The sequence below is a fragment of the Triturus cristatus genome, chromosome 5_1, assembly GCF_964204655.1.
Source record: "Triturus cristatus chromosome 5_1, aTriCri1.1, whole genome shotgun sequence".
NCBI classification, from domain to species: Eukaryota; Metazoa; Chordata; class Amphibia; order Caudata; family Salamandridae; genus Triturus; species Triturus cristatus.
Window position 1 is genome coordinate 47,189,209 of NC_140587.1, and position 26,737 is coordinate 47,215,945.

At 48.8% G+C, this 26,737-nt stretch overlaps 1 protein-coding gene across 2 annotated transcripts in view; it reads left to right on the forward strand.

The window, feature by feature from the left end:
* CPSF1 (cleavage and polyadenylation specific factor 1) overlaps positions 1–26,737 on the forward strand; it is a 514,820-nt gene that overhangs the window by 228,895 nt on the left and 259,188 nt on the right. For both annotated transcript variants that reach the window (XM_085604356.1, XM_085604357.1), the window contains exons 21-22: positions 21,761–21,897; positions 22,391–22,565. In XM_085604356.1, coding sequence (XP_085460482.1) covers positions 21,761–21,897; positions 22,391–22,565 — 312 coding nt within the window. The remainder of the gene's footprint in view (positions 1–21,760; positions 21,898–22,390; positions 22,566–26,737) is intronic.

The following is a 26,737-nucleotide window of genomic DNA, read 5'->3' on the forward strand; positions in this document are numbered from 1 at the left end:
CTCCCACGTGGCCAGCAACCTCACCAACCCCGGAGGACCTGGCTACCTTTTAGCTCTAAGCCCCTGGGACTCCCACGAGTAGAGGCTCTACTCAAGAAACCTACTTGCTATCCCTGGCACCAGCCCGGGACCGCGGACCCAACACACTCTGCACCAGCCAAGCCTGGCCAGTGCCGGAGTGGACAAAGACCCAGAGGACGACCCCACGGCGACTGTGACCCAGAGTCCGGCACCCAAGGACCCCCCTCGACATCCCGGAAGAAGCCTGCAGCCTCAGAACCAAGTGCCACCCCAGCCGCGATCAACCAGAGGGTAAGATTCCCGACGTCAAAAGGCACCCCTGCACCCGGCGCCCTGCGACCCCCTGTGCCCAATCCTGGGGTACCCACCTAACCTACAACTACCCAACTTACCTCTCGAAGTGGTGGTGGCACCTGAAACCTCCTCGTCCCCGAGCCTGCAGCCTCTTTCCAAACCGGAACATTCCCATTGATTTCCATTGAGCGCCCTAAGGCTCAAAAGCACCCTGCACCCAGCCGCCCGAGTGGCCCTGGCAGTGCCCTCTCTACTCTAACCTACTTCCCCACTTGCCCTGAGTAAGTGACCAGGAGCCCAGCTCCCACAGCCGCGTGGCTTGCCAGACAGCAGCCACCAACCAAGGCCCCCCTATCCCTCATAGGATAACATTGGGCCCAACTCTCTCTGCACCCGGCCGTCCTGAAACCGCTGAGGGTGAACCAACTGTACCTACCTGACACTGGGGGACCCCTGAGTCCATGCCCGGAATTTCAACACTACCAGTCGAGTACTTACCCTTAAACCGCTAACTTCATTTTCCTCATAGGGTAACATTGACTGGCTTTTTCTTCAAAAATCTTCTAAGTGTGAACTTTTCAAAACTGCAAAAATTCACCAAAAATCAGCCAAGTGACAAAAACGAATTTACTCACCTGCTCCTAGGTGAGCTCCCAGTGCTGGATCTTGGTGCCCAGCCCTGACTCTGAAAAGTGTTCACAACTATACTTACTTCTAACTCATTTTTCTCCCATAGGAAACCATTGCCTGCTTTTCTGTGAAATTTCTTCTAAGTGTCTACTTTTGCAAATTTGAAATATTCTTTTAAAATCGTACCATTTCTGCAAACGAAATTACTTACCTGCTTTTGATAAGGACCCCAGTCCTGGGTCTAGGCACCCAGTCCTGGATTACTAAAGTAACGATAAAGTACTCTACCTGCAATTTGAATTTCTTGCCATAGAGATCCATTGAATGTTTTCTGTGAAATATTTTCTAAGGGCTAACTTTTGAAATAGCTAAATATTATCTAAAAATCATTACAGTTATTAAGTCGACTTTCTTCACTTGATTCTGAATACTGACCCCAGGCTGGTTCTAGGATCCAGACCTGGAATTCCAAAAGTAATCTGAAAAGTAATTTATTACAAATAACCTGAATTTACCATTGAGCTCAATGCATTGTTATGTTTAGGAAATAGGATTGTTTATTGCAACCAACTGTGACTGTTTACACAAATTTATTGCTTGACACAAAAGTATTTATATTCAACCTCTCATTCTGAGAAAGTATATTTTTTCCCCCTTGTGGTTCTAAAAATAAAACAAGCATATATTTTATATATACAAATCATTGGCCTAGAGTTCAGTTATTGAGTGTGTGAAACCATTTGCTGACTGAGTGTGTACAATAAATGCTTTACACTGTCCTCTGGTACTGCCTTACTGCTCGACCAAGCTACCACTTTTGAGAGTAAGGTCATACCTAACTTTGACCTCTATCAGCCTCTGGGGGACTGTGGACTCTGTACACCCTGTACCTATTAGGGAACAGTATATACAGAGCCACTTTCTCACACTCCTACAGCGCCTCCACTTCCAACAAGGCCCCTACCCAATCCAACTTCACCAAAGAGGCAGTTACAGGGCTAACAACAACAAAGGCAGAGGCAAAACTAACACCTCCCGCTCTGCCTCTACCCCCACCTAGTGACTTCCCCCCCACTCCCCCCAGACTATTCCACTCCAGTCGGGGGCAGACTCCACAATTTCCTTCCTGTCTGGGCTACCATCACCTCAGACAGATGGGTGCAACAGATAATTCAATCAGGCTACTGTCTAGAACATCTACCCCCCCAACCGTTCCACCCAAACAGCGCCCAATGTCACAGGAACATTTGTCACTTTTAAAGCAGGAGGTGATCTCCCTCCTACAAAAAAGTGCAATAGAACTGGTTCCTACCCACCAACAAAACATGGGAGTTTACTCCCTATATTTTCTCATACCAAAAAAGGACTGCTCTCTAAGACCTATTCTGGACCTCAGACCCTTAAACCAATACATGCACTCTCACATGGTCACACTCCAGCAGGTACTTCCTCTAATCTCCCATGTGAGAAAGTGGCTCTGTATATACTGTTCCCAAACCGGTACAGTGTGTACAGAGTCCACAGTCCCCAGAGGCTTGGCAGAGGCTAAAGTTGGATATAACCTTACTCTCTAAAGTGGTAGCTTGGTAGAGCAGTAAGGCAGTATCAGAGGACAGTGTAAAGCATTTGTTGTACACACTCAGTCAGCAAATGGTCTGACACACTCAATAACTGAACTCTAGGCCAATGGTTTATAGAAGAAAAAAAATATGTCTGTTTTATTTTAGAACCAACAATAGGTATTAAAACATACTTTCTCAGAATGAGATGCTTTAGGTAAATACTTTTGTAATATGCAATTGACTTTTGTAAATACTGGTTACAGGTTGTTGCAATAGGCAACACAATGAAAAATTTCCTAGCTAACGTAATGGAAAGTTTCAATTCTATTAAGGACTCGGAGGCGAGGATTATGCTCTATCTTTCTTTAATTTCAATAGCAGCACTTCAAAGTTAAACAAAACCACTGTTCCCATGAACCATAGGGAACATAGTACAAAACAATAGAGAGTGTCCATGCATCCATGCACCAATCACAGGGCTCCTGGGGGTATGTAGTCCTCTGTCCTTATCTATTCCTCCTCTTTCGATGCTGTAGGCCAGCCAGTCCCAGATCCTCATGAATCTTGTTTGCCAGAATCGCCTGTAGAAGCAAAGGACAGCGTAAGCGAGAACCTTGGCTAAGGCTTAGCCCTGCAAGGAAAGAATGTCGGTACATTGAACAGGTACAAGCAAAATGCAAATTCAGAAGACCTGTTACTTACCCCAGTACGAGGGTGGGAAAGGTATCCCCAGAACCGATACCCTGGGTGGGATAATCCTCGCCTCCGAGTCCTTAATAGAATTGAAACTTTCCGTTACGTTAGCTAGGACATTTTTGTCAGGACCGGAGGCGAGGATTATGCTCGTTTAAAGCTTGCTCACCACCAAATGTGCCATATCCAGCACTGGTTTGAAATAAAACCGTTAAAAGGTGGAGTCCGAAGACCAATCTGCCGCATTGAGAATGTCTTCTAGACGAGCTCCCAGGGTAAACGCTTTAGAAGCCATGGCCCCTCTTGTAGAGTGGGCCCCAAAAAGACGGAGGTCAATGCCTGCTTCCTGCATTACCCAACAAACCCAGCGGGCTATCGTGGGGGAGGAGACCGCCCTGTGCGGTTTCCTCAGCGCGATAAGCAACTGACGTTCTCCGGGAGGACGGAACTCGTCCAACATTTCTTCGTAAGCCTTGAGGCAGGACACCACGCAAAGTTTCGGAGAGTCCGGAAAAGCCGGGTAGGAAATGGAGGTGGTACCGCATTTCGTTCGCCTTCGGATAGTGAAAGTAACCCCAAAGGGGGTAAAAATCCTTCCTGAGACATCCAATGCCCGCACATCCGACACTCGTCGACAAGATACGAGGCAAAGAAGCATAGCCAATTTGGCCGAAAGCTCCTTCCGAGATAAGTAACGGTTCGGTTGCCAAGACAAGAAAAGGTTTAGGACCTGGTTCACGTCCCACAGCTGGGAATAACGAGGCTCCGGTGGCACTGAAAGACGGATGCCCCGGAGAAGGCGACAAACCCAAGGGTGCTCTCCCACCGGGGAGCCGTCCACTAAGGAGTGTCCGGCCGAAAAGTATTGATGGTTCTATAAGCCAACCCGTCTTCAGCCAAAGCGGCTAAGAAATTTACGATTGAGGTCACATCAGCCGCCACGGTATCGAGATTCCGTCGCATACACCAACGCACCCAACGTCTCCAAGTGGATCGTTATCGTTTGACCGTACCATCGGCCCAAGCCCTTGACATGAGCTTCTCAGCTGTTCCCGAAAGGCCCGGGATCGCCCATCGTCCCCGGTAATCCGCCAGGCCATCAGGGCAAGGGATCCCTTCGCTATGAGCGGGTGAGGAAGTCCGTCGGGATCGAGGAGAAGAGTCGGGAAGCGGGGTTGTAGGATTGGAAAATCCCAGGAAAGTTCCAGAACAACTGGAAACCAAACTTGAGATCTCCAAATCGGAGATATCAGCACAATGTCCGCCCCCTGGCGACGCACCTGCACTGAAACTCTCGTTAGCATGGCAAACGGGGGGAAGGCATAACCAGTCTCCTGACTCCAATCCTGGAGAAAAGCGTCCGTGCTTGTCGCCAGAGGATCCGGACGCCAACTGAAGAAGCGGGGCAGTTGATGATCCAACCGGGATGCAAATTGATCCACCGAAAACGGGCCCCAGAAGCTCTGGAGGTCCGCAAACACCCCCGGATGAAGTTTCCACAGACTCACGACCTGAACATGCCGTGAGTGGAAATCCGCCACTTGGTTGCTGTGGCCCGGAAGGTATTCCGCCGTGACGGAAACATGATGGTCGAGGCAATACTGCCAAAAATTCGCCGCCAGATCGGATAGCGCTCGAGAGCGGGTCCCCCCCCAGGTGGTTGATGTAACGCACCGCGGATACGTTGTCCATCCTGAGAAGGACGCAAGAACGGACCGAGTCTTTGGTCCAGCATTTGATCGCAAAGGATCCCGCCAACAGTTCTAGGCAGTTGAAGTGAAGCCGCTGCTCCTGCGGTGACCACCCACCTCCAGTAGCATACTCGCCACATCGTGCGCCCCATCCGGACCTGCTGTCGTCTGATTCGATGACGATATCGGGCGCGGAACCGAAGATAGCCCACCCATTCCAGGCTTCCATATTGGCAAGCCACCACTGCAATTCTTCCCTGGCCTCGGCTGAAAGGAGGACTTTCCGGGAGTACGAGAGGCACCTGCGAAGGTGCCGTGCCTTCAGGCGTTGTAAAGCCCTGTAGTGCAATGGGCCCGGAAAAATCGCTTGGATGGAGGCTGAGAGAAGACCGACTATGCGGGCCAGTTGGCGGAGAGAGAGGCGCGACTGAGCGAGGGACCTTCTGATCTCGTGACGAATCTTGGTCATTTTGCGAGCGGGCAGGCTGAGGGTGGCTGCCACCGAGTCGATTACGAATCCTAGGAACGTCACTTGTTGGGCCGGAAGCAGGACGGATTTCGCTTCGTTGATAATGAAGCCTAAACTCTGAAGGAGATTCACCGCTGATTGAAGGTGTTCCGATAAAACCAGAGGACATTGAGCCATAATCAAAATGTCGTCCAGGTAGACGATCATGCGCAAGCCGGATGCCCTCAAACGTTCGATCGCGGGCCGAAGAACCTTGGTGAAACACCAAGGGGCGGAGGACAGACCGAACGGGAGGGTGGTAAACTCGTACACCGTGTCCCGCCACTGGAATTGCAAAAACCTCCTGTGAGGGGGAAAAATCGGAATCGCCAGGTAAGCGTCCTTGAGGTCCAGACGCGCCATCCAATCGCCGGGCCTGAGGAGATCGCGCAAAAGATGGATGCCCTCCATCTTGAAGTGGCGGTAAACCAGCCACTCGTTGAACTCCCGCAGATTGATAACTGGACGCTGAGTCCCGTCGGCTTTGTCGACCAAGAAAATATTGCTGAGGAAACCTCTGGAGTTAGGCTGCGCCTCGACGATAGCGTGTTTGTCCAATAAGGCGGAGACCTCTAGGTCGACCAACGCCATGTCGGCGGCCGAAAAAGAAAGAGGGCGAGGGGGAGCCGACTGGAAAGGTTCCCCATGGAATTCTATGTGGAACCCTCGGACCGTTTGCAGTACCCACGCGTCCCCCGTGACAGAAGTCCAGACCTGGAAAAAATGCGCTAGACGGCCCCCCACTCTTAGAAGGGAAGAAGGGAGAACACTCACCGGACGAGTTGGAGGCTCCACTGCCTCGACCGCCTCTGCCTTTTCCTCTGCGACCTCTTGTCGGGTAGAAGTTTCCGAATCTGGCTTGATCCTGGTAGTTGCCATTACCGGAGCCTTGCCCTCTGCCCTGATTAGGACGGCCGGACGAGCGGCCCCTGCCTCGTCCGGCCCCCCGGAAAACACGGGGACGGAAAACTTTCCTAATGGAAGAATGGGCTCTATCCAGCGAGGTGAAGGTATTGACAAATTTACCCAATTCCTTAATAAAGGGTTCTCTGAAAAGGCCTCCCTGGGCCACGGAGCCCGCCTCAGAGTCAGCGAGGTCGCCAAGCTTGGGGTCCACCTTGATGAGTAAGCTACGGCGTCTCTCCGTAGAGAGCGCGCAGTTAGCGTTCCCTAGGAACACCACAACGCGCTGAGCCCAAGCAGAGAGGGTATCAGGAGAAATTAGAGAGCCTGATACTTTGGCGTCTTCGGCCATATCAAGAATTTTTGTGGCAGGCCCAAGAACATCAAGGAGTTTATCCTGGCAAGCTCGCCAGGACCTGTCAATACCCCGCTTAGGGTCCTTGACAAATTTTTGCAAGAAAGTCTCCATGCGTGGGTCAATCTCAGGTGTAGCAGCAACCTTGCCCTCCAGAGAAGGGCGGGGGCATTCCGCCCTAAGACAGCTCCTGGCTGTGGCCTCTAACGGCCGACTGATTCTGCTGGCGACATACTGGGCGACTTTTTGTGAGGGCGCCCAGTCCGAGGAGCGGGGATGCAAAATATCATCAGGGTCTAGCATGTCGGCGCAAAGGTTTTGCGCCTCGGTAGTCGGTTCTGGACGGGACGGCCGCCAGGGACGGGATGGGCCAGCCTCGTCGTCAGCAGTGTCTGCTACCTCCCTCGAAGGTGCGGGAGTTGCCGGTGTGGGGTTACTCGCTAGGAACGCCTGCTTAAGGCGAGCGAAAGCATCCACATCCACTCCAGTCTCTTTAGGCCGTTTGGCAGGAGGAGGCTGGGTATTCCCAAGAGTACCACCGGAAACGGAGGAAGGCGGAGGAATATTCTGCGCCCTAGCTAACGCCTGCTCTATTCTACGGGAAAGGCGATCCTCCAAGGGCCCCATGGCCTGCTCAACCGCCCTGTGGATAGAATCATCCACCGCGTCATAATAGTCCTCCTCCCATTGCAGGTCAGCTAAGGGATCCTCCTCCCACTGATCGTCCTGCTGATAAGGCTCCTCGTCGTAAGACTCCATGCCTGAAGAGCGTCAAGCAGGTAAGTGGGGCAAAAGAGGGTAACCTCTATAGTGTAGGGGGCTGGGTGTCAGCCTGAATAAGGTGCGGGCAGTTCTCGCGTTTTAGAAGGGAACAAGCCCTGGGACCCACAGCCCTGGTGCGATGGAAAACTTAGGGCACCCTGCCAACAATATGGGACCCAATACTGGCTCTGCAGAGCGTTATTAAGGAGAAGAAATGGTACAGGTTCCCCCCCAAGGCGATTGTAATCGCCAAGAGACTTGCTGCCTAATGGCAGGTAAACACTTACTGCCTAATGGCAGATACAGACTCGTCAAGCGAGCGTTCAAACAGGCTCTGGGTGGGGCGTTTACATAAACACTGCCTCAGGGCAGGAAACAGACCACACGGGTGTAGAAGGCAGGGCAGGCTCTTCGGCGAAACGTCTCTGGCATTGAAAAGCGCGCGAGGAATGCGCAGAATGCCAGACGTTTCGCCGATGAGGCGCGCGCCAGGCGCCCTCTAGCGGTAGGAGGAGCACCGCGAGCCTGAGCACCAAAACAACCGGCCGTTAGGGAGGAAGAACGCTCCCACGGCCGTGCGAGCGAGGGAAACCGACTAGCGGCTCCCTCGCACAGCAGCTGAAGGGAATCAAAATACAATCTGCAGAATTAAACACTAAAGTACAACGAAGCTGTGAGGAAAAAAGCGCGCTACAAATGAACGCGTTAACAAAGCCAGCTGATTTTATAACATTAGCAGACAGCGCGCGTGAAGCGCGAGTGAAATATTAACTGTTATCACAGGAAAACATGACATTTCCCACACCCAATCCAAGGAAAGGGAAACAAAACTTATCTCAGGCTGCCAGCATTAAAGAAAGAGGAGGAATAGATAAGGACAGAGGACTACATACCCCCAGGAGCCCTGTGATTGGTGCATGGATGATGGACTATCTGCCCATGGACACTCTCTATTGTTTTGTACTATGTTCCCTATGGTTCATGGGAACAGTGGTTTTGTTTAACTTTGAAGTGCTGCTATTGAAATTAAAGAAAGATAGAGCATAATCCTCGCCTCCGGTCCTGACATAGAATTTCAAACACAATAATGCATTGAGCTCAATGTAAGTTTTAAGTTATTTGCAATAGATTACTTTCAGGATTACTTTTGTAACTCCAGGACTGGTTCCTAGATTCAGTCCTGGTACAGTTCTAAGAAACAAATGATAAAAGTCAACTTGGTTACTGTTGTGATTTCTAGGCAATATTTAGCTATTTTCAAAGTTGGCACTTAGAAGAAATTTCATAGAAAAACAGTCAATGATTCCCTATGGAAGAAAATGTAAGTTGCAGGTAAAGTAGGTTATCGTTACTTTTGTAATCCAGTACTGGGCTCCTAGACTCAGTACTGGGATCTCTATCTAAAACAGGTAAGTAATTACGTTTTCACAGTTAGCACAATTTTTAAAGAATATTTAAAGTTTGCAAAAATCGACACTTAGAAGAAATTTCACTGAAAAACAGTCATTGGTTTCCTATGGAAGAAAATTGGGTTACTGGTAAGTACGGTTGTGAATATTTTTCAGTCAGTGCTGGGCACCAAGATCCAGCACTGGGATCTCTCCTAAAAGCAGGTGAGTATTTTTGTTTTCGTTACTCGGCTGATTTTTGGTGAATATTTTAAGTTTTAGAAACTCCACACAGAAGAAATTTCAGAAGAAACCAGTCAATGTTACCCTATGGAGAAAATTGAGTTATCGGCTTTTGGGTAAGTACTCGACTGGCAGAGTTAAGGTTCTGGGCACAGACTCGGGGGTCTCCAAGGGTCAGATAGGTACAGTTGTTACACCCTCAGCGGCGCAGGGGCAGCCGGGTGCAGAGTGTGTTAGGCCCAATGTTTTCCTATGGGAGGCAGGGGGGCCTTGTTTGGTGGCTGCTGACTAGCAGGCCACGCGACTGTGGGAGCTGGCCTCCTGGTCACTTGCTCAGGGCAAATGGGGAAATAGATAGGTGCAGAGGTTACACTGCCAGGGCCACTCGGGCGGCTGGGTGCAGGGTACTTTTGAGCCTTCGGGCACTCAGTTGATTTCAATGGGAAAGCTCCTGGTTAGAAAAAGGCTGCAAGCTCGGGGACGAAGATTCTTCAGGTACCACCACCACTTTGAGAGGTAAGTTGGATAGTTGGAGGATAGCTAGGTACCCAGGATTTGGGCACAGGGGGCCGCAGGGCGCCAGGTGCAGGGGTGCCTTTTGGTGTCGGGAAATCTTACCCTCTGTTGATCGTGGTTGGGGGGGTACCTGGTTCTGAGGCTGCATGCGTCGTCAGGAGCGTCGAGGGAAGTCCTTGGGTGCCGGACTCGGGGTCACAGTCGCCGGGGGGTCGTCCTCGTGGTCTTTGTTCACTTCGGCACAGGCCAGGCTTGGCGGGTGCAGAGTGTGCAGGGTTCGCGGTTCCGGGCTGATGCCAGGGATTATAAGCTGATTTTGAGCAGAGACTCTGCTCATGGGAGTCCCAGGTGTTCAGAGCTAAAAGGTAGCCAGGTCCTCCGGGTTTTGTGAGGTTGCTGGCCACAAAAGGTGCCGGAATGTAGCAGGAGCAGGTTCGAGGGTTGACAGGCCGGTAGGGCTGGGGCCAAAGCAGTTGGTGTCTTCCTCTTCTTAGCAGCTGCACGGCAGGTCTTCGTTCTTCTTGCTCTTCTTTGTATTTTGTAATCTGGGGAAGGAAGGTTCAGGGTGCCCCTAAATACTAGATTTAGGGGCGTTACAGGTAGGTAAAGGGCAGGAACCAATGGGTCCCTGTCCTAGGGTGGGTACACCCACTATTCCGCCACTCTCCTGTGGGAGGGGGGCAGTAGCCTAGTCCTGATTGGGTAGGGCCTCCCATCTTCAAGATGGCGAGCACCCGGAGATGTGCTTCACCTCGCCTCCCCCACCTGAGGGGTGGGGTTGGCAAGCTGGCACATTCCCTGTCCTTATTTGGGGTTTCCGGCCAGGCTTCCCACCAGAGTGGGGGCTGCAAGTGGCCTGGGGAAGCTCACAGAGGTGGCATGCCTTTGAAGCTTCCCCCTGTCCATCCTAGGGGAGGAGACCTAGCACCTCGCCCAGGATGTGCATTGTTGCAGGCCCAGGAGAGCGGGGGCTCTCCTACCCAGGGGTCCAGCAACATGTCTGCTGTGTGGCAGCCTAGACAGCCTCCCAGACCAGACATGGATTGTAGGTTAGGTTTCAGGGGGAATCTCTAAGATGCCCTCTGTGGTGCTTGGTACATTAAATCCCACACTGGCATCAGTGCGGGTTTAATGTGCTGAGAAGTTTGATACCAAACTTCTCAGTGTTGCCATTATGGTGCTGTGGAGTTCGTGTTTGACGAGCTCTCAGCACCATGTACTCTTAAATGGCAGCACTGCACTTACAGTGCCCAGGAATGGACCTGGGTACTGTAGGGGCACAGGGCTCATGCTCCTGTGCCCACACCACTGGCATAGGGCACCCAGCTAGAGGGGGTGGCTGATGTATGCCAGGGCAGTGTAGGTGGTGGGCAAGGCACACAGGGAAGTGTGCCATGTCGACTCTGTTTTGTCTTCTACCCAGACACTCAGCCTGCAAGGGCAGTGTGTGTGTGTTAGGGTACAGGGCCTCTAAGGGTGGCACAATTAGTGCTGCAGTCCTTAGAGGCCTTCCATGGTCAGAAGGCCCTGGGTACCACTTACCAGGGGCTGACATGTGGCCAGGGTTTGCCAATTTGGGTTTGAGGTTTTTAGGGAAGGAACATAGGCCCTGGGCACCTGATTGGCAGAAGTCCACGGCACACTCAGTCAAAGTACATTCAGCAATTCAGAAAAAAGTGGGGTCATACCATGCAAGAAAGATGGCAGTTTCTCACATCTCAGAACGACTTCCTTGCCACCATAGACCTCAAGGACGCCTATTTCCACATTCCCGTTCACAACGCTCACAGGAAGTTTCTCAGATTCGTAGTGGACGGTCAGCACAACCAATTCAAAGTACTCCCATCCGGAGTCACTACAGCACCACGAGTGTTTACCAAGTGCCTAGCGGTAGTGGCAGCACATCTGAGAAGACAACACATCCACGTCTTCCCATACCTAGACGACTGGCTCATAAAAGCCAGCTCATACAACCAGTGTGTACAACACACTCACGCCACTATCCAACTACTTCACGACCTGGGCTTCACAGTAAACTACGCCAAGTCCCGTCTGCATCCGTCCCACGTACAACAATACCTCGGTGCCACCATAAACACCTCAAGAGCGTTAGCCTACCCCAGTCCCGCCAGGATAGCAAGCATACAGGCTTTTTGCGCCAAATTTCAACCACAACACTCTCTTCCAGCCCGAGTGTTTATGCAATTTATAGGGATGATGGCCTCTTGCATATTCATAGTACCTCATGCAAGACTCCAGATGCGTCCTCTCCAAGAGTGCTTAGCACGCCAATGGAACCAGGCTCAGGGTCAATTATCAGATCTGGTGTTGGTAGACGGTCGTGCCCATCGCTCTCTGCAGTGGTGGACCACCAAAAACCTTTCCAAAGTGCGACCGTTCCTAGAGCCGGTACCTCAAATGGTTCTAACTGCGGACGCATTGCTCTCCGGCTGGGGAGCTCACCTACTACATCACACCATGCAGGACAGGTGGACACCTCAACAAAAGTTACTCCACATCAACCATCTGGAGTTACTGGCCATATTCCTAGCCCTAAAAGCCTTTCAAACACACGTCTCAGGCAAGGCTGTCCGTACAGACAACATGACAGCCATGTACTACATCCAAAAACAGGGCAGCACACTCTCTCTGCAGCTCTCTCAGCTAGCACAGAGCATATGGAGGTGGGCCATACCACAAAATATTTTTCTCCTAGCCCAACGTGTCCCAGGAGTCCAAAATACCATTGCAGATCTGTTGAGCCGTCAAACACAACAGATCCACGAGTGGGAACTTCATCCAAATCTTCTTCAACCAGTCTTTCAAATGTGGGGGCAACCACAGATAGGCCTCTTCGCCACCCACGAAAATGCCAAATGCCCAAGCTTCGCCGCCAGATATCCACACCCATTGTCCAAAGGCAATGCAATATGGATGAACTGGTCAGGCAGTTTTTGCGTACGCTTTTCCGCCTCTCCCACTCATTCAATTAGTGGTGCGCAAACTACAGCAACATTCCCTAACTCTCATCCTAGTTGCTCCGACTTGGGCCAGACAACCGTGGTACACCACATTGCTGGAACTCTCTGTAGTTCCGCACCAAAAGTTACACCTCTCTCCATGCCTCTTAACCCAGAACCATGGAGAGATCAGACACCCGGACCCAGCTCAGCTCAACCTTGCGATCTGTCTCCTGAAATCCTAGAATTTGGTTACCTTAATCTTCCCCTGACTGAATGAACGTCATTAAAGAAGCTAGACGACCTACCACTTGAGCTTGCTACGCAGCAGTGGAAACGTTTCGTGATCTATTGTCACAACAATAAAGTCAATGCCTTAGATGTATCTATCCAACACATCATAGGCTACTTACTACACCTACAAAGATGCAACCTAGCCTACACGTCTATTAGACTACATCTTTCTGCCATAGCAGCGTATCTACAAAATAGACAGCATCTATCACTCTTCAGAGTACCTGCCATAAAAGCCTTCATGGAAGGCCTTAAGAGAATAATTCCCCCCAGAGTGCCACCCTCACCTTTGTGGAACCTAAACATCGTTCTCACAAGACTAATGGGGCCTCCATTTGAACCTCTACATAAATGTGAGCTTCAATTTTTAACATGGAAAACTGCTTTCCTTGTAGCCATTACTTCGCTCAGAAGGGTCAGTGAGATACAAGCACTCACCATTCAGGAACCCTTTCTGCAAATGCATCATAATAAGGTTGTTCTCTGCACTAATTCAAAATTCCTTCCTAAAGTAATTTCTCCCTTTCACCTCAATCAATCTGTGGAACTACCCGTATTCTTCTCGCAGCCACAAACCATTGAAGAACGAGCTCTACACACCCTAGATGTCAAAAGAGCCTTACTCTATTGCAGAAAGAGCTCTACACACCCTAGATGTCAAAAGAGCTTTACTCTACTACATCGAGAGAACACAACCTTTTCGTAAGACCAAACAACTATTCATGTCTTTCTCACCACCACACAAAGGCAACCCCATCTCCAAATCTGGGATAGCTAGGTGGATTGTTAAATGCATACAGATTTGCTACCACAAAGCAAAACGAACGCTATCTGTTCCCCCTAAAGCCCACTCTACAAGTAAGATAGGGGCTTCCATGGCATTTTTAGGGAACATCCCCTTAGATGATATCTGCAGAGCAGCTACATGGTCTACACCGCACATTTTCACTTAACACTATTGTGTAGATGTGCAAACTAAGCAACAAGCTAGTGTGGGCCACGCTGTCCGCAAAACGTTTTGTTTCAAACAACTGCAACAGATACTGGTGGTCGCCGCTAGGAGCGAGTACTGCTATATAATCTATGCACAGTGTGTAATCTGCAGCTCATATGCCTCGAACGGAATATGCTACTTACCGGTATGCATCTGTTCTTGGCATGTAGAGCTGCAGATCTACACACGCCCACCCGCCTCCCCGGCTACCTTCATCTGTTCCAGTTTTATCTTATTTAGATACAGCACACATGGGCATCTTTCCTCTTTCTTACAAAGCTCCATCATTTCCCCGCTGGCGAAAAACAATCTGAGGATGGAGCCGAAGCCCATGCGCAGTATGATCCAAAGGAGGAGTCGCATACCTCGTGACTTCCAGAGACTTTCCAAGAGAAAAACAACTGCAACATCCGGGCCCAACACCAGATGGCGATCTATGCACAGTGTGTAGATCTGCAGCTCCACATGCCAAGAACAGATGCATACTGGTAAGTAGCATATTTCTTTCTCCCAAAGGAATCCATTGACTGTTTTTCTGTGAACTTTCTTCTGTCGATTTTGAAAACTTATAAATATTCCTTAAAAATCGCCTGTGTAACTTAAACGCAGTTTCTCAACTGCTTACAGGTGGTACACTAGTGCTGGATGTAGGATCCAACACTGACCTAGGAAAAGTAACCATAACCCCACTTACCTGCTAAGTTAATTTCCTTCCATAGGATAACATTGGTAATTTGATTAGAAATTTTTTCTAAGTGTCAACTTATAAAATAGCAAAATATTGCTTAAAAATCACAACAGGAACTAAAACGAATTTACTCACTTGTTTCCAAGAACTGTCCTAGGACTGAATCTAGGATCCAGTCCTGGAGTTAGAAAAGCAATCCTGAAAGTAATTAATTGCACATAACTTAAAATTCCCATTGAGCTCAATGTATTATTGTGTTTGAAATTGTGTTGCCTATTGCAACAAAACTGTATCTATTATCTGCATAAGTCAGTTGCCTATTGCAAAGTATTTAACTAAAGCATCTTATTCTGAGAAAGTTATTTTGATACCTATTGTTGGTTCTAAAATAAAACAATCATATATTTTTTATATAAACCATTGGCCTAGAGTTCAGTTCTTGTGTGTGTGTGTGAGACCATTTGCTGACTGAGTGTGTACAACAAATGCTTTACATTGTCCTCTGATACTGCCTTACTGCTCGACCAAGCTACCACTTTAGAGAGTAAGGTTATATCTAACTTTAACCTCTGCCAAACCTCTGGGGACTGTGGACTCTGTACACACTGTACCTATTTGGGAACAGTATATTCAGAGCCACTTTCTCACAGCGTGGACTGCACTATCGTGAACTTTCGCAGAGATCTGTACGCCCAAGGCAGGGGTAGAGTTCGCTATGGCATCAATGGTAATTGTACTGGGCCTTTTAAAATAGGAAGAGAGGTTCACCAGGGATGCATACTGGCCCCCTTCCTGTTCAATCTCTATCTTAATAGCGTAGGGGATATACTGGCAAGCAAATGTGCGGATCTACCTCAGGTGGGACATCAACCTATACCAGCTATTTGTATGCCGATGACGCGGTATTAATGGCCCGTACTCCTATCAGCCTCCAGCATTTAGTCGACGAATTTGCCCAGTTCATGCAAAATCTTGGGCTAAAAATTAATATTAGCAAAACTTTGAAGATTAGAAAGAAGGCCACCCGCTGTCGTGACATTTTTATTGAGGGTTCCAAAATTGAGTTCATAGCATCATTTTCATATCTGGGTATTGTATTTCGTCAATCTGGGAACTGGAAAGGGGCAATTAAATCAAGGCCTCTCCATTTTGTCTAAACGATTATGGCTCTACTAAATTTTGCTACACAGCTTGGCATTAAACACCCAAAGGAACTGGTGACAATTTATAAGGCCAAATGCAGATCCACTGCTATGTACGGGCTGAGCTCTGGAGGCATGGAAAGACTGATACAATTCAGCTTGAAGAAAATGCTTTTTAAAAGGACTTCTAGCTCTCCCAAAAAGTAGTCCAACCTTTGTATGTCACTTCGAGCTAGGAGCACCTCACATAGCAGATTTAATCAGGATCCAGCCAGTTCTTCTCTGGCATAACATTAGGTCATCTGAACATACTACTCTTAATAGAGCTATCATTGCTAACTGTTTAAAGTCTTCAGAGGTCTTTTTTTTTTTTTTAAACTCTGTTTATTTAACTTAGATAAACAGTGGTCATGCAGTACAGATCTGTAGCTCGTATATTACAATTGTATCCTTTCGTCACGCGTATCAGTACATAACTTTCATCATGACTTCAGAGGTCTTTAACATCCCTTGGCTTAAATTTGTTCACAACTTCCTGACAGACCTCGGCCATCCTGAATACTTCAATCTTCCCGAGAGTCTGGTTAGCATCCAAAGAAAATCCCTGAAATTGAAATGCATTTCTTTATAGGAGGAAATAAGATTATCTACTGAAATTTGGAAACCCTCGGTGTTAAGGAATCAAATGATTCTGACTAGCTACTATATGCAACCATATTTAGCCAACGTGTATTATCCACGCCACAGGTTCGTGTTGACCCGCTGTCTGTTTATAATAATCCACATTTGTAATCTTCCACCGTTTAATTAGTTTTCCTGTTGTTAACAACTGGTCACCCGACCTGGGGAATTGCTCGTGCGATGAGATCGCACCACAGAACACCATGCGCACTGTTTTTTTTTTTTTTTTTGCAAACATTTTTCAGCGTTGAGAAAGAAATTAATCAAACCATTGTTATTACAGCTAGGTTTTACACAATGTCGCCCAGCTTTTATTTATTTGCAATCGTTACCGAATTTATACATGTGTAGTAATGTCACGATTTCTAATGACCGTTATTAATTATAGGAAGCAGCTGTAAATAGAAACCGAGTGATCAAGCAGTTGATGATTGTTTTATATGTTTTTATATAGAATAACTTTTTGTATGTTTTTAAACTTGTATTCTGGTTTTTAAATTTTGTAATGGATGTATTTTTGTAGCTTTTGTGATTCACTCTGTGTTTTCGAATAAAGCTTATTTTGATTGATGGAAAATATTTTGTGCCCTACCTTGTGAACAGCAAGTTATGTTTAGGGTGACATATTTAATATTTAAAATCAGGTTTTCCGTCTGTCAAAAGAGTGATTTAGGTAGGTCCGTGCAGCAGGTTTCAAGCTGCTTCTGTTAGACTCCACTGGGTAGGACAGAAGCCACGTTTTCACTTCCACCGTAGTGGATGGCACAATAGGTGCTACAGTGTACATGTGGTGCTTAACTTTACATGCCATGGGTATAGTCGTGCACTATATGCCATGGCCTTCTTGTTAAATGTGCTGATACGGTTTTTCGCAGATTTCAACACGTTTTAGGAGTCAGTGCACATACAAGGGGACTGGTTAGCAGTGTCACTGTTGTAGACTGCAAGACTACCAGTAAGTGAGATCCAAACAAAATTGAAAAAATGGTGGTTACCACCCAAAAAGGGTTCACTTCACAACACACAGTCATACTTATTTAGATACAATTTTACTGTTTCTGATAAAGCCTTCTAAGCACAGATTCCTCACCTTTTGAATATTCCACAGGCGTCAGACTTGATCTTGTACACCTTGAGCAGTGCCCCTGCTTGCTGGCAGATGGCAGCGATAGCTCCGTGTTGACGTCACTCCGCACCAGATATGACGTTCATGGGCCTATATCAGCACCACCCATGCTCGCTATTATCAGTTCCTTTTTCTCCAAGTAAAGACATCCTGATCTGGAGTTTCTCCTCATCTTTTTTTAGACCGTTATTTTGACTTTCAAAACTTTATCAGTGTGCAAGAGACTGTCACTTTCAAAATCTACAGGTTTCAAATAGATGTCTGCGACTGACTCACATTTGGTTTTCCTGTGGTACCTTGGATCAGAGCGCTTTAAAGACGATCAGTCTATAGCGCGCTCCCTGGGCCTTCCTGCTAACCCACGGCAGCCACAATATCACTTTTGCTACCTCCGTGGCCACTGAAGGGGCTTTCAATATCGCTAGGTAAGTCTGGGCCAGGACCGTCTCCGCACTGCCCCAATTTTCCTGGAGCCGGACCGACTGCCCCCCCCCGGCCCCTCAATGAGTTATACGTGGCTATGCACCTCATATTTGGGTGGCCCATCCCTGCTACTGAGCCCTTGGGCCCTGCGGGTTCAGGAGAGGCCCCTACCGGTTTTCCACCAACAGGCTTGCTCCCGGAAGCAGTTTGGCCCCTTGGATACATGGAAAGATCCAGACCAGCGTTAGTCGAGCCATCCTGACCTTCCCCAGTGCCAGTCCCATTTCTGTCTTCCCCAGTGCCGCTGCTGCCCCCTTTCTCATTCCTGACTCTGAAACGAACTCGATGGGCATTGTCCAACGCCGACGGGAGGTATTCCTTCCAGACTGGAGCAAGCGCCCTATTCCTAGGAGCTAGGACTTAGGGAGGATTGGAAGGGGTCACTGGACTCCTGATGAATACCAGCCCCGAGATATCACAGATATCTCAATTGGTGTAAGAATGTGGCGGATGCATACGGAAACCGCATTAGGACCAAGGCAGAATTTTATATAAGAACATCATTAGAGAGTATAAAAAGACCATTAGAGTAGAAAAGTCTCTTTTGTACGAAGAAAATTGAATCCGCAAGCTCCTAAAGAGCTTTTTGTACTTATCCACCAGCTTGCGTCTTTCGAAATTGAGGACTCAACTGAGCTCTTTAACAAGTTGGCAGGATTCTTCCATTCTAAGGTTCCTAATGTCTACAAAGAATTTGTACTGGCTAATCAAGTGGACCTTTCAGACTCTTGCATTACTGCCTCATGGTAGCAGAGCTGCTTAGTCACCTGTGAGGCGGAGGAGGTACATCCAGAATCTGTCAGGGTTTCCCCCTCTGACCTTATATCAAATGGAGACTTACCTCATGAACTTGAAATCAGGATCTCTGTTAGAGCTTTGTCCACCCCCTTAGGTTCTTCAACTGACAGTGGGCCCAGTAGTTCCCCCTCTAACTCCTATCATGCATAAAGCAATTACTTTAGGATGCTATCCATGGTTGTGGAAAGATGCAGTGGGCAGCCCTCTTTGCAAGAAACCCAATCTTGACCCCAGTGATCTGAATAACTACTGTCCTATGTCCCTGCTTCCTATCCCGGCCACGATCTTGGAGAAGCAGCCTAACCATCACCTGATAGTGCACATGGAGCAACAGGGACTGCTGAACAGCTCAGAGCTCTGTTTTAGAAGCCATCATGGTAAAGAAACTGCCCTTATTTCCACAACAGACAGCATCAGGTGTCTTGTTGATGCAGGCCAGGCTGCGGCTCTGATCCTTTTGAATCTGTCCACGGCCTTTGGCACCATCTCCCCCACCTTACTTACGGAGCGTTTGCAGGCCTTGGGTAAAGGGGATCTGGCCTTGAAATTGCTCACTTCATTTCTGACTGACAGATACCAGATGTGATCATAAACAAGTGTAAATCTGACCCCTTCTCTTTGGCACGTGAGGTTCTTCAGGGGTCCTACCTGAGCCCTACGCTTTTCAACTTCTACATCTCTCCCATGACCAGACTTATCCGATTCTTTGGGCTCCAGGCTGTGTCTTATGCCGACGGCACACAGATCATCTTGTCCATTTCAGAGGGCTCGGATACTGCAGCACCCAACTTCAACAACTGCATGAAGGCGATGGCCTCATGGATGGGCAAAACTTTCCTTAAGTTGTATGGCGAGAAGATTTAGGTGTTTTATGTTTAGGAGCCAATCACCTGTACGGAAACAGAATTGGTGGCCAGGTGGTTTGGGGACTTTATCCACCTCTACAAACTCAGCTAAAAACCTAGGAGTTATTGCGGGTGACCTACCTGTTGACCTTCAAGTCAGTCACACCGTGGCGACCTGTTTTTGGATCATTAGAACCTTACAAAAGATGTTTCCTTTGATCTCCTCCCCTGCAAGGAAACAGGTAGCCTTAGCACTATTCTCATCCAGAACTAGCTATTGTAACACACACTCTTTAGACGCTAATAAGACCACTCTAGCCAAATTGGAGCAAAATGTGGTGACCAGGCTGACATTAGATATTCCGAAATATATCGGTCTCAAAAGGATTGCGTGAACTTTACTGGCTTCCAATAAAGAAGCAGGTCACTGGCAGTGTGCAGCCTTTGGTCCTTTTGAGAGCACCGCGGGGGCTCATCACCTAATTTGGAGTTCGGCCTTCTTGATCCTTGGGGCACTATATATCTCACAGGGGGGGGGGGGGGGTCTGCTGCGGGCACACTGACAAGGGGGGGTGGGGGTAGAGAGGGGGCAGGGTGGGGGGGTTAGGGAAGAAAATGTTGCAGACTTAACTTCTCCTGCACTGTCCTAAGTTGCCTGGCTCTCTTGCATGAGGCTATTGTATGTAACGCTGATTTAATACTGCGATGGTTGGGGAAAAATCAATTAAAAAAATTCAACAAAAAAAAGAAGCAGGTCACATTAAAAGCCATGTGTATTGTTCATAAAGCACTGTATAGTGCCAGTCCAGGGGGAATTAAAACCATGTTACAATGGTACTCTCCTTGCAGACTTCTCCGATCTGTAGCTCACAATCTTGTTGTCATTCCCAAAGTTCGGAGGAAGAGATGGGGAAGCAGAGCCTTTTTGGTTGCAGCTGCCAAGATCTGGAATTCCCTGCCCCTCCATTTAACTGGTATTAAAACTGTATGCTCATTTTTTGAAAGCCTTAAAAACATGGCTTTTCTCGCTGTAATCAGGGTATTGGGAAGGGGTACTTTCAGTATCAGCATTCAGCACCTTGACTCCTTTGGGCATTGTTGCGCTTTACAAATTTATATCATTTAATTTTCTTAAATTTCATTTCATTCTAAGGTAAGGAATCTATGACTAAAGTCTCTATTAGATGAACAAATTGCTTACCTCCGGTAAAGCCATCTGGTAGAGACTCTATCTAGCCGCAGATTCCTTATCAACCCACCCACCCATCCTCCTCGCTCTGCGAACAGATTTCTAGGTGCAGGGTTATTCCCTTTCTAGGGACCAAGTTTCACAAACTTGTCCGCGCTCCTGGTGTGGTAAGTCACGAAAAGAAACTGTCAGCGCACTGGGGTGGCACCTATGTAAGAACTGCACACGTCCTTCCGGCGTGGGTGACGCAGACGATGCAACGTGAAACCGAACGACACCACCTACAGGCGCGTAGGGCTACTGCTCAAGAACAATTTCGGTATCCAGTCTGATGCTTTGGCAAATTCTAAGGCAAGGAATCTGTGGCTAGATAGTCTCTACTAGATAAGGTGCTACAGAAGGAAAGTAACTTGCTCATTAGGAAAAAATAACATTATAGAAGGGCCAGCATTATGCCTGAAGGGCCCCCGTCATGCCAGAGATGGCCACAATATTCTGTTAGAATGTAATAGTGTCTCTGGCCTAGGATTTCCTAAACAGTAAATGACTCATGGTGTCTCAACTCCTCCCTATTTTTAGACACTATATATGTCCCATAGGCTCCTTAATCACTTGTTATAGTCTATCACTATTAAATATATGCATTTAATAAAGAGTTATCAGTGATATACAACATAACATGGCATAAATGTTTTTGCTCTTACAAAGCTCTGGGGTGTGAGCAGCCAACATATGGTCTGAATGTAAGTCTATTATCTGTCAGAGGTTTGTATGTTTGCTCATATCTGTGTTTCACACGTAGCCTGTGGTACCGGTTTGCTATCTGATGTCTTGTATGTACTTCTGTTCGTTCACATATCTAGAGCTCTTCCTCATCTCAGCTTTGCAATCCTCAGATTGTGTTTCCAGTTCTTTGTGTCTTCCTATGTGTGAGATTGAGGCAATTAATATGGATCTAGCAAAGTCCTAACTGAATGTTCTATCTCTGTTGTAGCAATCAAAGGTGATTGCACTGTGTGTTTATCGTGATGTAAGTGGCATGTTTACAACGGAGGCACGTTCCGCCACTCCTAAAGATGAGTCTCTCCTAAAAATCCAGTCGGATGGGGAACCTGCAGTCCTGGACCTGAGGTATGTGCTAGAAAGTCTCCTTTAGGTATTTGATTGGCCAGAGCCTAAAGCGTGTGGTATGCCTGAGCCCTGAAATGTGTGATACACCATAGCCCCAAAATGTCTAGTATATCTGAGGCCTTTGGAGTATGTGAGTTGGTGGTATATGGAGTCCTTGGCTTGTGGGGCCCCAGAGCCCACCTTAAGCCTGTGGCGTGTGTGGTGTCTCAGCCCAGTTTTCTGTAACTCACCTGCACATTAGTCATTGAGTTGCTGGACAAACGAGTGGGAATGCATGCTCTGACTTCTCTTATAGTAGGCATAGCCCCCTTTTGTTGATCTGCCCCCCATTTTATGCACACTTGTATTGATCCACTGTCAGAGCATTCAAGAGACATGTGTAGGCCAAATGCATCGCGCTGCAGTATATTCACAAGGTTGCTGCTCTGACCCTGCTCAAAAGTGATTGATAAAAACAGAATTCCTGTTCCCACGTTCTCTTGTATAAATCTAGTAACACTGTTGATGATGAAGAGGAGATGCTCTATGGGGACAACACCACAATCCTGAGCCCTGGCAGGGAGGAACCCCGGCGGAGCAGCTTCCCTTTAAATGACAAAGAACCGGTCCATTCCAAACTGGAGACCACCCACTGGTGTGTACTCGTGCGGGAAACGGGTATAATGGAGGTAAGAATCTCTCTTTCCAGTCTCCTCCTCTCGTCAAGAAATGCTTCCTACTCTGTCGCATTCTTCAGCTTTTAACGTTCAGCAGAGCACCTTTCTGAACATATCCCCAGCAGATTTGTGTTTTTCAAACTATGTTTTTAACTGAAGACGCCCACTCTTCATCATGCGAATCATGCAGCCTTAATTCCCAGAGCAGAAAATTAATCCTAAGAACCTTTTGGTTCATTTCACCTTTTGTGGTGATTGAGTTATATCTAAATGTTTTCAATGATGAGGATTTGAATTAGCAGTATAAATGCAGAACAAGAGTTTTCTTCCATTTAGAGTTTTAATGGTGAAAGCAGAAGCTGTGTTGCTGTAGAGAGGATACGCGCTGTGGTTCTGGGTGAAAGCAGAAGCTCTTTTGCTGTAGGGAGGATACGCTCTGTGGTTCTAGGTGAAAGCAGAAGCTCTGTTGCTCTAGAGAGGACACGTGCTCTGGTTCTGGGTGAAAGCAGAAGCTCTGTTGCTCTAGAGAGGATAGGTGCTGTGGCTCTGGGTGAAAGCAGAAGCACTGCTGCTCTAGAGAGGATAGGTGCTGTGGTTCTGGGTGAAAGCAGAAGCTCTGCTGCTCTAGAGAGGATAGGTGCTGTGGTTCTGGGTGAAAGCAGAAGCTCTGCTGCTCTAGAGAGGATAGGTGCTGTGGCTCTGGGTGAAAGCAGAAGCGCTGCTGCTCTAGAGAGGACACGTGCTGTGGTTCTGGGTGAAAGCAGAAGCTCTGTTACTCTAGGGAGGACACGTGCTGTGGTTCTGGGTGAAAGCAGAAGCTCTCTTGCTCTACGGAGGATACGCGCTGTGATTCTGGGTGAAAGCAAAAGCTCTGCTGCTCTAGAGAGGAGAGGTGCTGTGGCTCTGGGTGAAAGCAGAAGCTCTGCTGCTCTAGAGAGGATAGCTGCTGTGGTTCTGGGTGAAAGCAGAAGCTCTGTTACTCTAGGGAGGACACGTGCTGTGGTTCTGGGTGAAAGCAGAAGCTCTGTTGCTGTAGGAAGGCTACGCGCTGTGGTTCAAGGTGAAAAACAGAAGCTATGTTGCTGTAGGGAGGACACTGTGAGAAAGTGCCATCTTTTTGCTGAATGTACTTTGACTGAGTGTGCCCTGGACTCCCGCCAATCAGGTGCCCAGGGCCTATGTTCCTTCCCTAAAACAAACAAAACCCAAATTGGCAAACCCTGGCCACATGTCAGCCCCTGGTAAATGGTACCCTAGGTACCCAGGGCCGTGTGACCAGGGAAGGTTTCTAAGGGCTGCAGCACTCATTGTGCCACCCTTAGAGGCCCTGTACCCTAACACACACACACTGCCCTTGCAGGCTGAGTGTCTGGGTACAAGACAAAACCGAGAGTCGACATGGCACACATCCCTGTGTGCCATGCCCACCACCTACACTGCCCAGGCATACATCAGCCACCCCTCTTGCTGGGTGCCCTATTCCAGTGGTGTGGGCACAGGAGCATGAGCCCTGTGCCCCTACAGTACCCAGGTACATTCTTGGGCACTGTAAGTGCAGTGCGCCATTTAAGAGTACATGGTGCTGAGAGCTCGTCAAACACGAACTACACAACACCATAATGGCAACGCTGAAGACTGAGAAGTTTGGTATCAAACTTCTCAGCACATTAAACCCGCACTGATGCCAGTGTGGGATTTAATGTACAAAGCACGACAGAGGGCATCTTAGAGATGCCCTCTGAAACCTAACCTATAATCCACGTCTGGTCTGGGAGGCTGCCTAGGCTGCCACACAGCAGACATGTTGCTGGACCCCTGGGTAGGAGAGCCCCCGCTCTCCTGGGCTTGCAACAATGCACATCCTGGGCGAGGTGCTAGGTCTCCTCCCCCAGGATGGACAGGCGGAAGCTTCAAAGGCATGCCACCTCTATGAGCTTCCCCAGGCCACTTGCTGTACCCAGCAAACTGGCCCCCACCGGTTCTAACTCCCACTCTGGCGGGAAGTTTGGCCGCAAACCCCAAATAAGGACAGGTGATGTGCCAGCCTGCCAACCCCACCGCTCAGGTGGGGGAGGCGAGGTGAATCACATCTCCGGGCACTCGCCATCTTGAAGATGGGAGGCCCTGCCCAATCATGACTAGGCTACTGCCCCCCCTCCCACAGGAGAGTGGCAGGATAGGGGGTGTACCTAACCCAGGGCAGGGACCCTTTGGTCCCTGCCCTTTACCTACCTGTAACACCCCTAAATCTAGTGTTCAAGGAATATGAGCTGCAGATTACACATTTTTGCATAGATCGCCATCTGGTGTTGGGTCCGGATGTTTGCAATTATTTTTGTCCTGGAAAGTCTTTGGAAGTCACGAGGTATGTGACTCCTCCTTAGGATCATCGTGCGCATGGGCATCGGTTCCATCCTCAGATAGTTTTTTTCCGCTATCGGGTTCGGAACCGTTACCGATTCCAGTTTAGACGCGCAATCCTTTTTGACGGTATTGTCTCGAACGCGACCCCTAATTGGCGCGCATCTCTACCAATCTTCCATTCCGGTCGTCGAAGCAGGCCTTCGGGCCGACCCGAGCCTTGGCATCTGGCTCATGGAAAGGACGCCATTTAAAAAGTGTCCTCTGTGGGTCGAAGTTTCCCCACACCGACCTGCATGAGGTGTGTAACCTCTGCTTCTCTCCCGAGCACAAGGCCAGAGACTGCCCCGCTTGTGCCTCCTTCCGCTCGAAGAAGACCACCCGGGATCGACTAGCTCGTAGGACCATGGCTCGATTGTCGAGTTCGATCCTTGACGACATCTTCCACGAGGGTGTCGACATGCCAGAGGAGCGGGTCAAAGAAGAGCTCATCAGCGCCTCCGATGCCGATGACTCCGACGTCGAAGAAGTGACTCCAGCTCAACGGGTCGTAAGTACAGACGTCGACCCCGACCCACTCCCTACAACAACAAAGGCTTCGGTCACACCTTCGCCTTCGGTCTCAGGTGCACACCGACATACTGCTTCCCATGCCCCACCCTCGGGCCAGGCAAAGAAGCCTACTAAGCCTTCCGGCGACTCGGGCTCGAGTCTGCCTGCTACCGGTGCCCAGACCCAATCATCGGCACCGAAAAAGAAGCCGCACCCATCTTTGGGGCCGACTGCTCCTTCCACCCCAAAGCCTTCGGGACCGAAGACTCCAACTAGTGACTCCCTGGCACCGAAAAAACACTCGGAGCCCCCGGTAGCACGGGGTCGACCTCCCTAAGGTCCACATCCACTTTGCCCATGCTCAAAGGGGTAATTAAACACGCTACAGAAGTATTTAAAGACCCTGTCAGGACTAGAATCAACAATCCTAGAATTGAGAAGAAATACAATGCTGCCCCTACAGACCCAGCTTGAATTAGTGGCCCTGTTCCATTAGACTCCATGGTTGTCTCAAATGCTAGGAAACGGGCTAATTCGCAGTCAACAGGTGATGCAGCTCCGCCCGACAAAGAGTCTAAACTCCTGAACGCCTCTGGCAAAAGAACAGCGTCCCAGGCAGCTAATATTTGGCGCATCGCAAATACTCAAGCCCTGTTAGCCAGATACAATAGGGCTCACTACGATTAGTTAGAGTCCCTGCTCCAACACCTCCCGGACAAATACAAACATAAGGCTAAGGACCTAATACAAGAGGGTAAAGTTATCACCAACACCTCTATCCGGTGTGCTCTGGATGTAGCAGATACCGCGTCCAGAACAGTGAACACAAGCGTCCTTCTTTGCAGACACGCGTGGCTACGCATTTCCGGGTTTAACCCCTTCAGCGCGGCGCGGATTTCCGCGCCACGCTGAAGGTTCCGTGCGCGGGCGGGGCCATGACTGAACGGTTCCGTCATGCGCACAGCCCAACCGACGTGCATGACGGAACCGTTCCGTCATGCGCGTCGAAGGGGTTAAACCTGAGGTGCAAAGCGCTATACTCAATCAACCATTCGACCAACAACACCTCTTTGGCCCTAATGTTGATGCGTCCCTTGAGAAGATGAAAAAGGACACAGATACAGCCAAATCAATGGGAGCCTTGCAATCGCAAGCTCCCAGACGTTCTTTTCGTTGCTCATCCTACAGGGGCAACTCCAGGGGATACTCGTCTGATACCCCATCCACCTCATACAAGTCTCCCACCTAATCCACCTTCACCAGAGGTTACC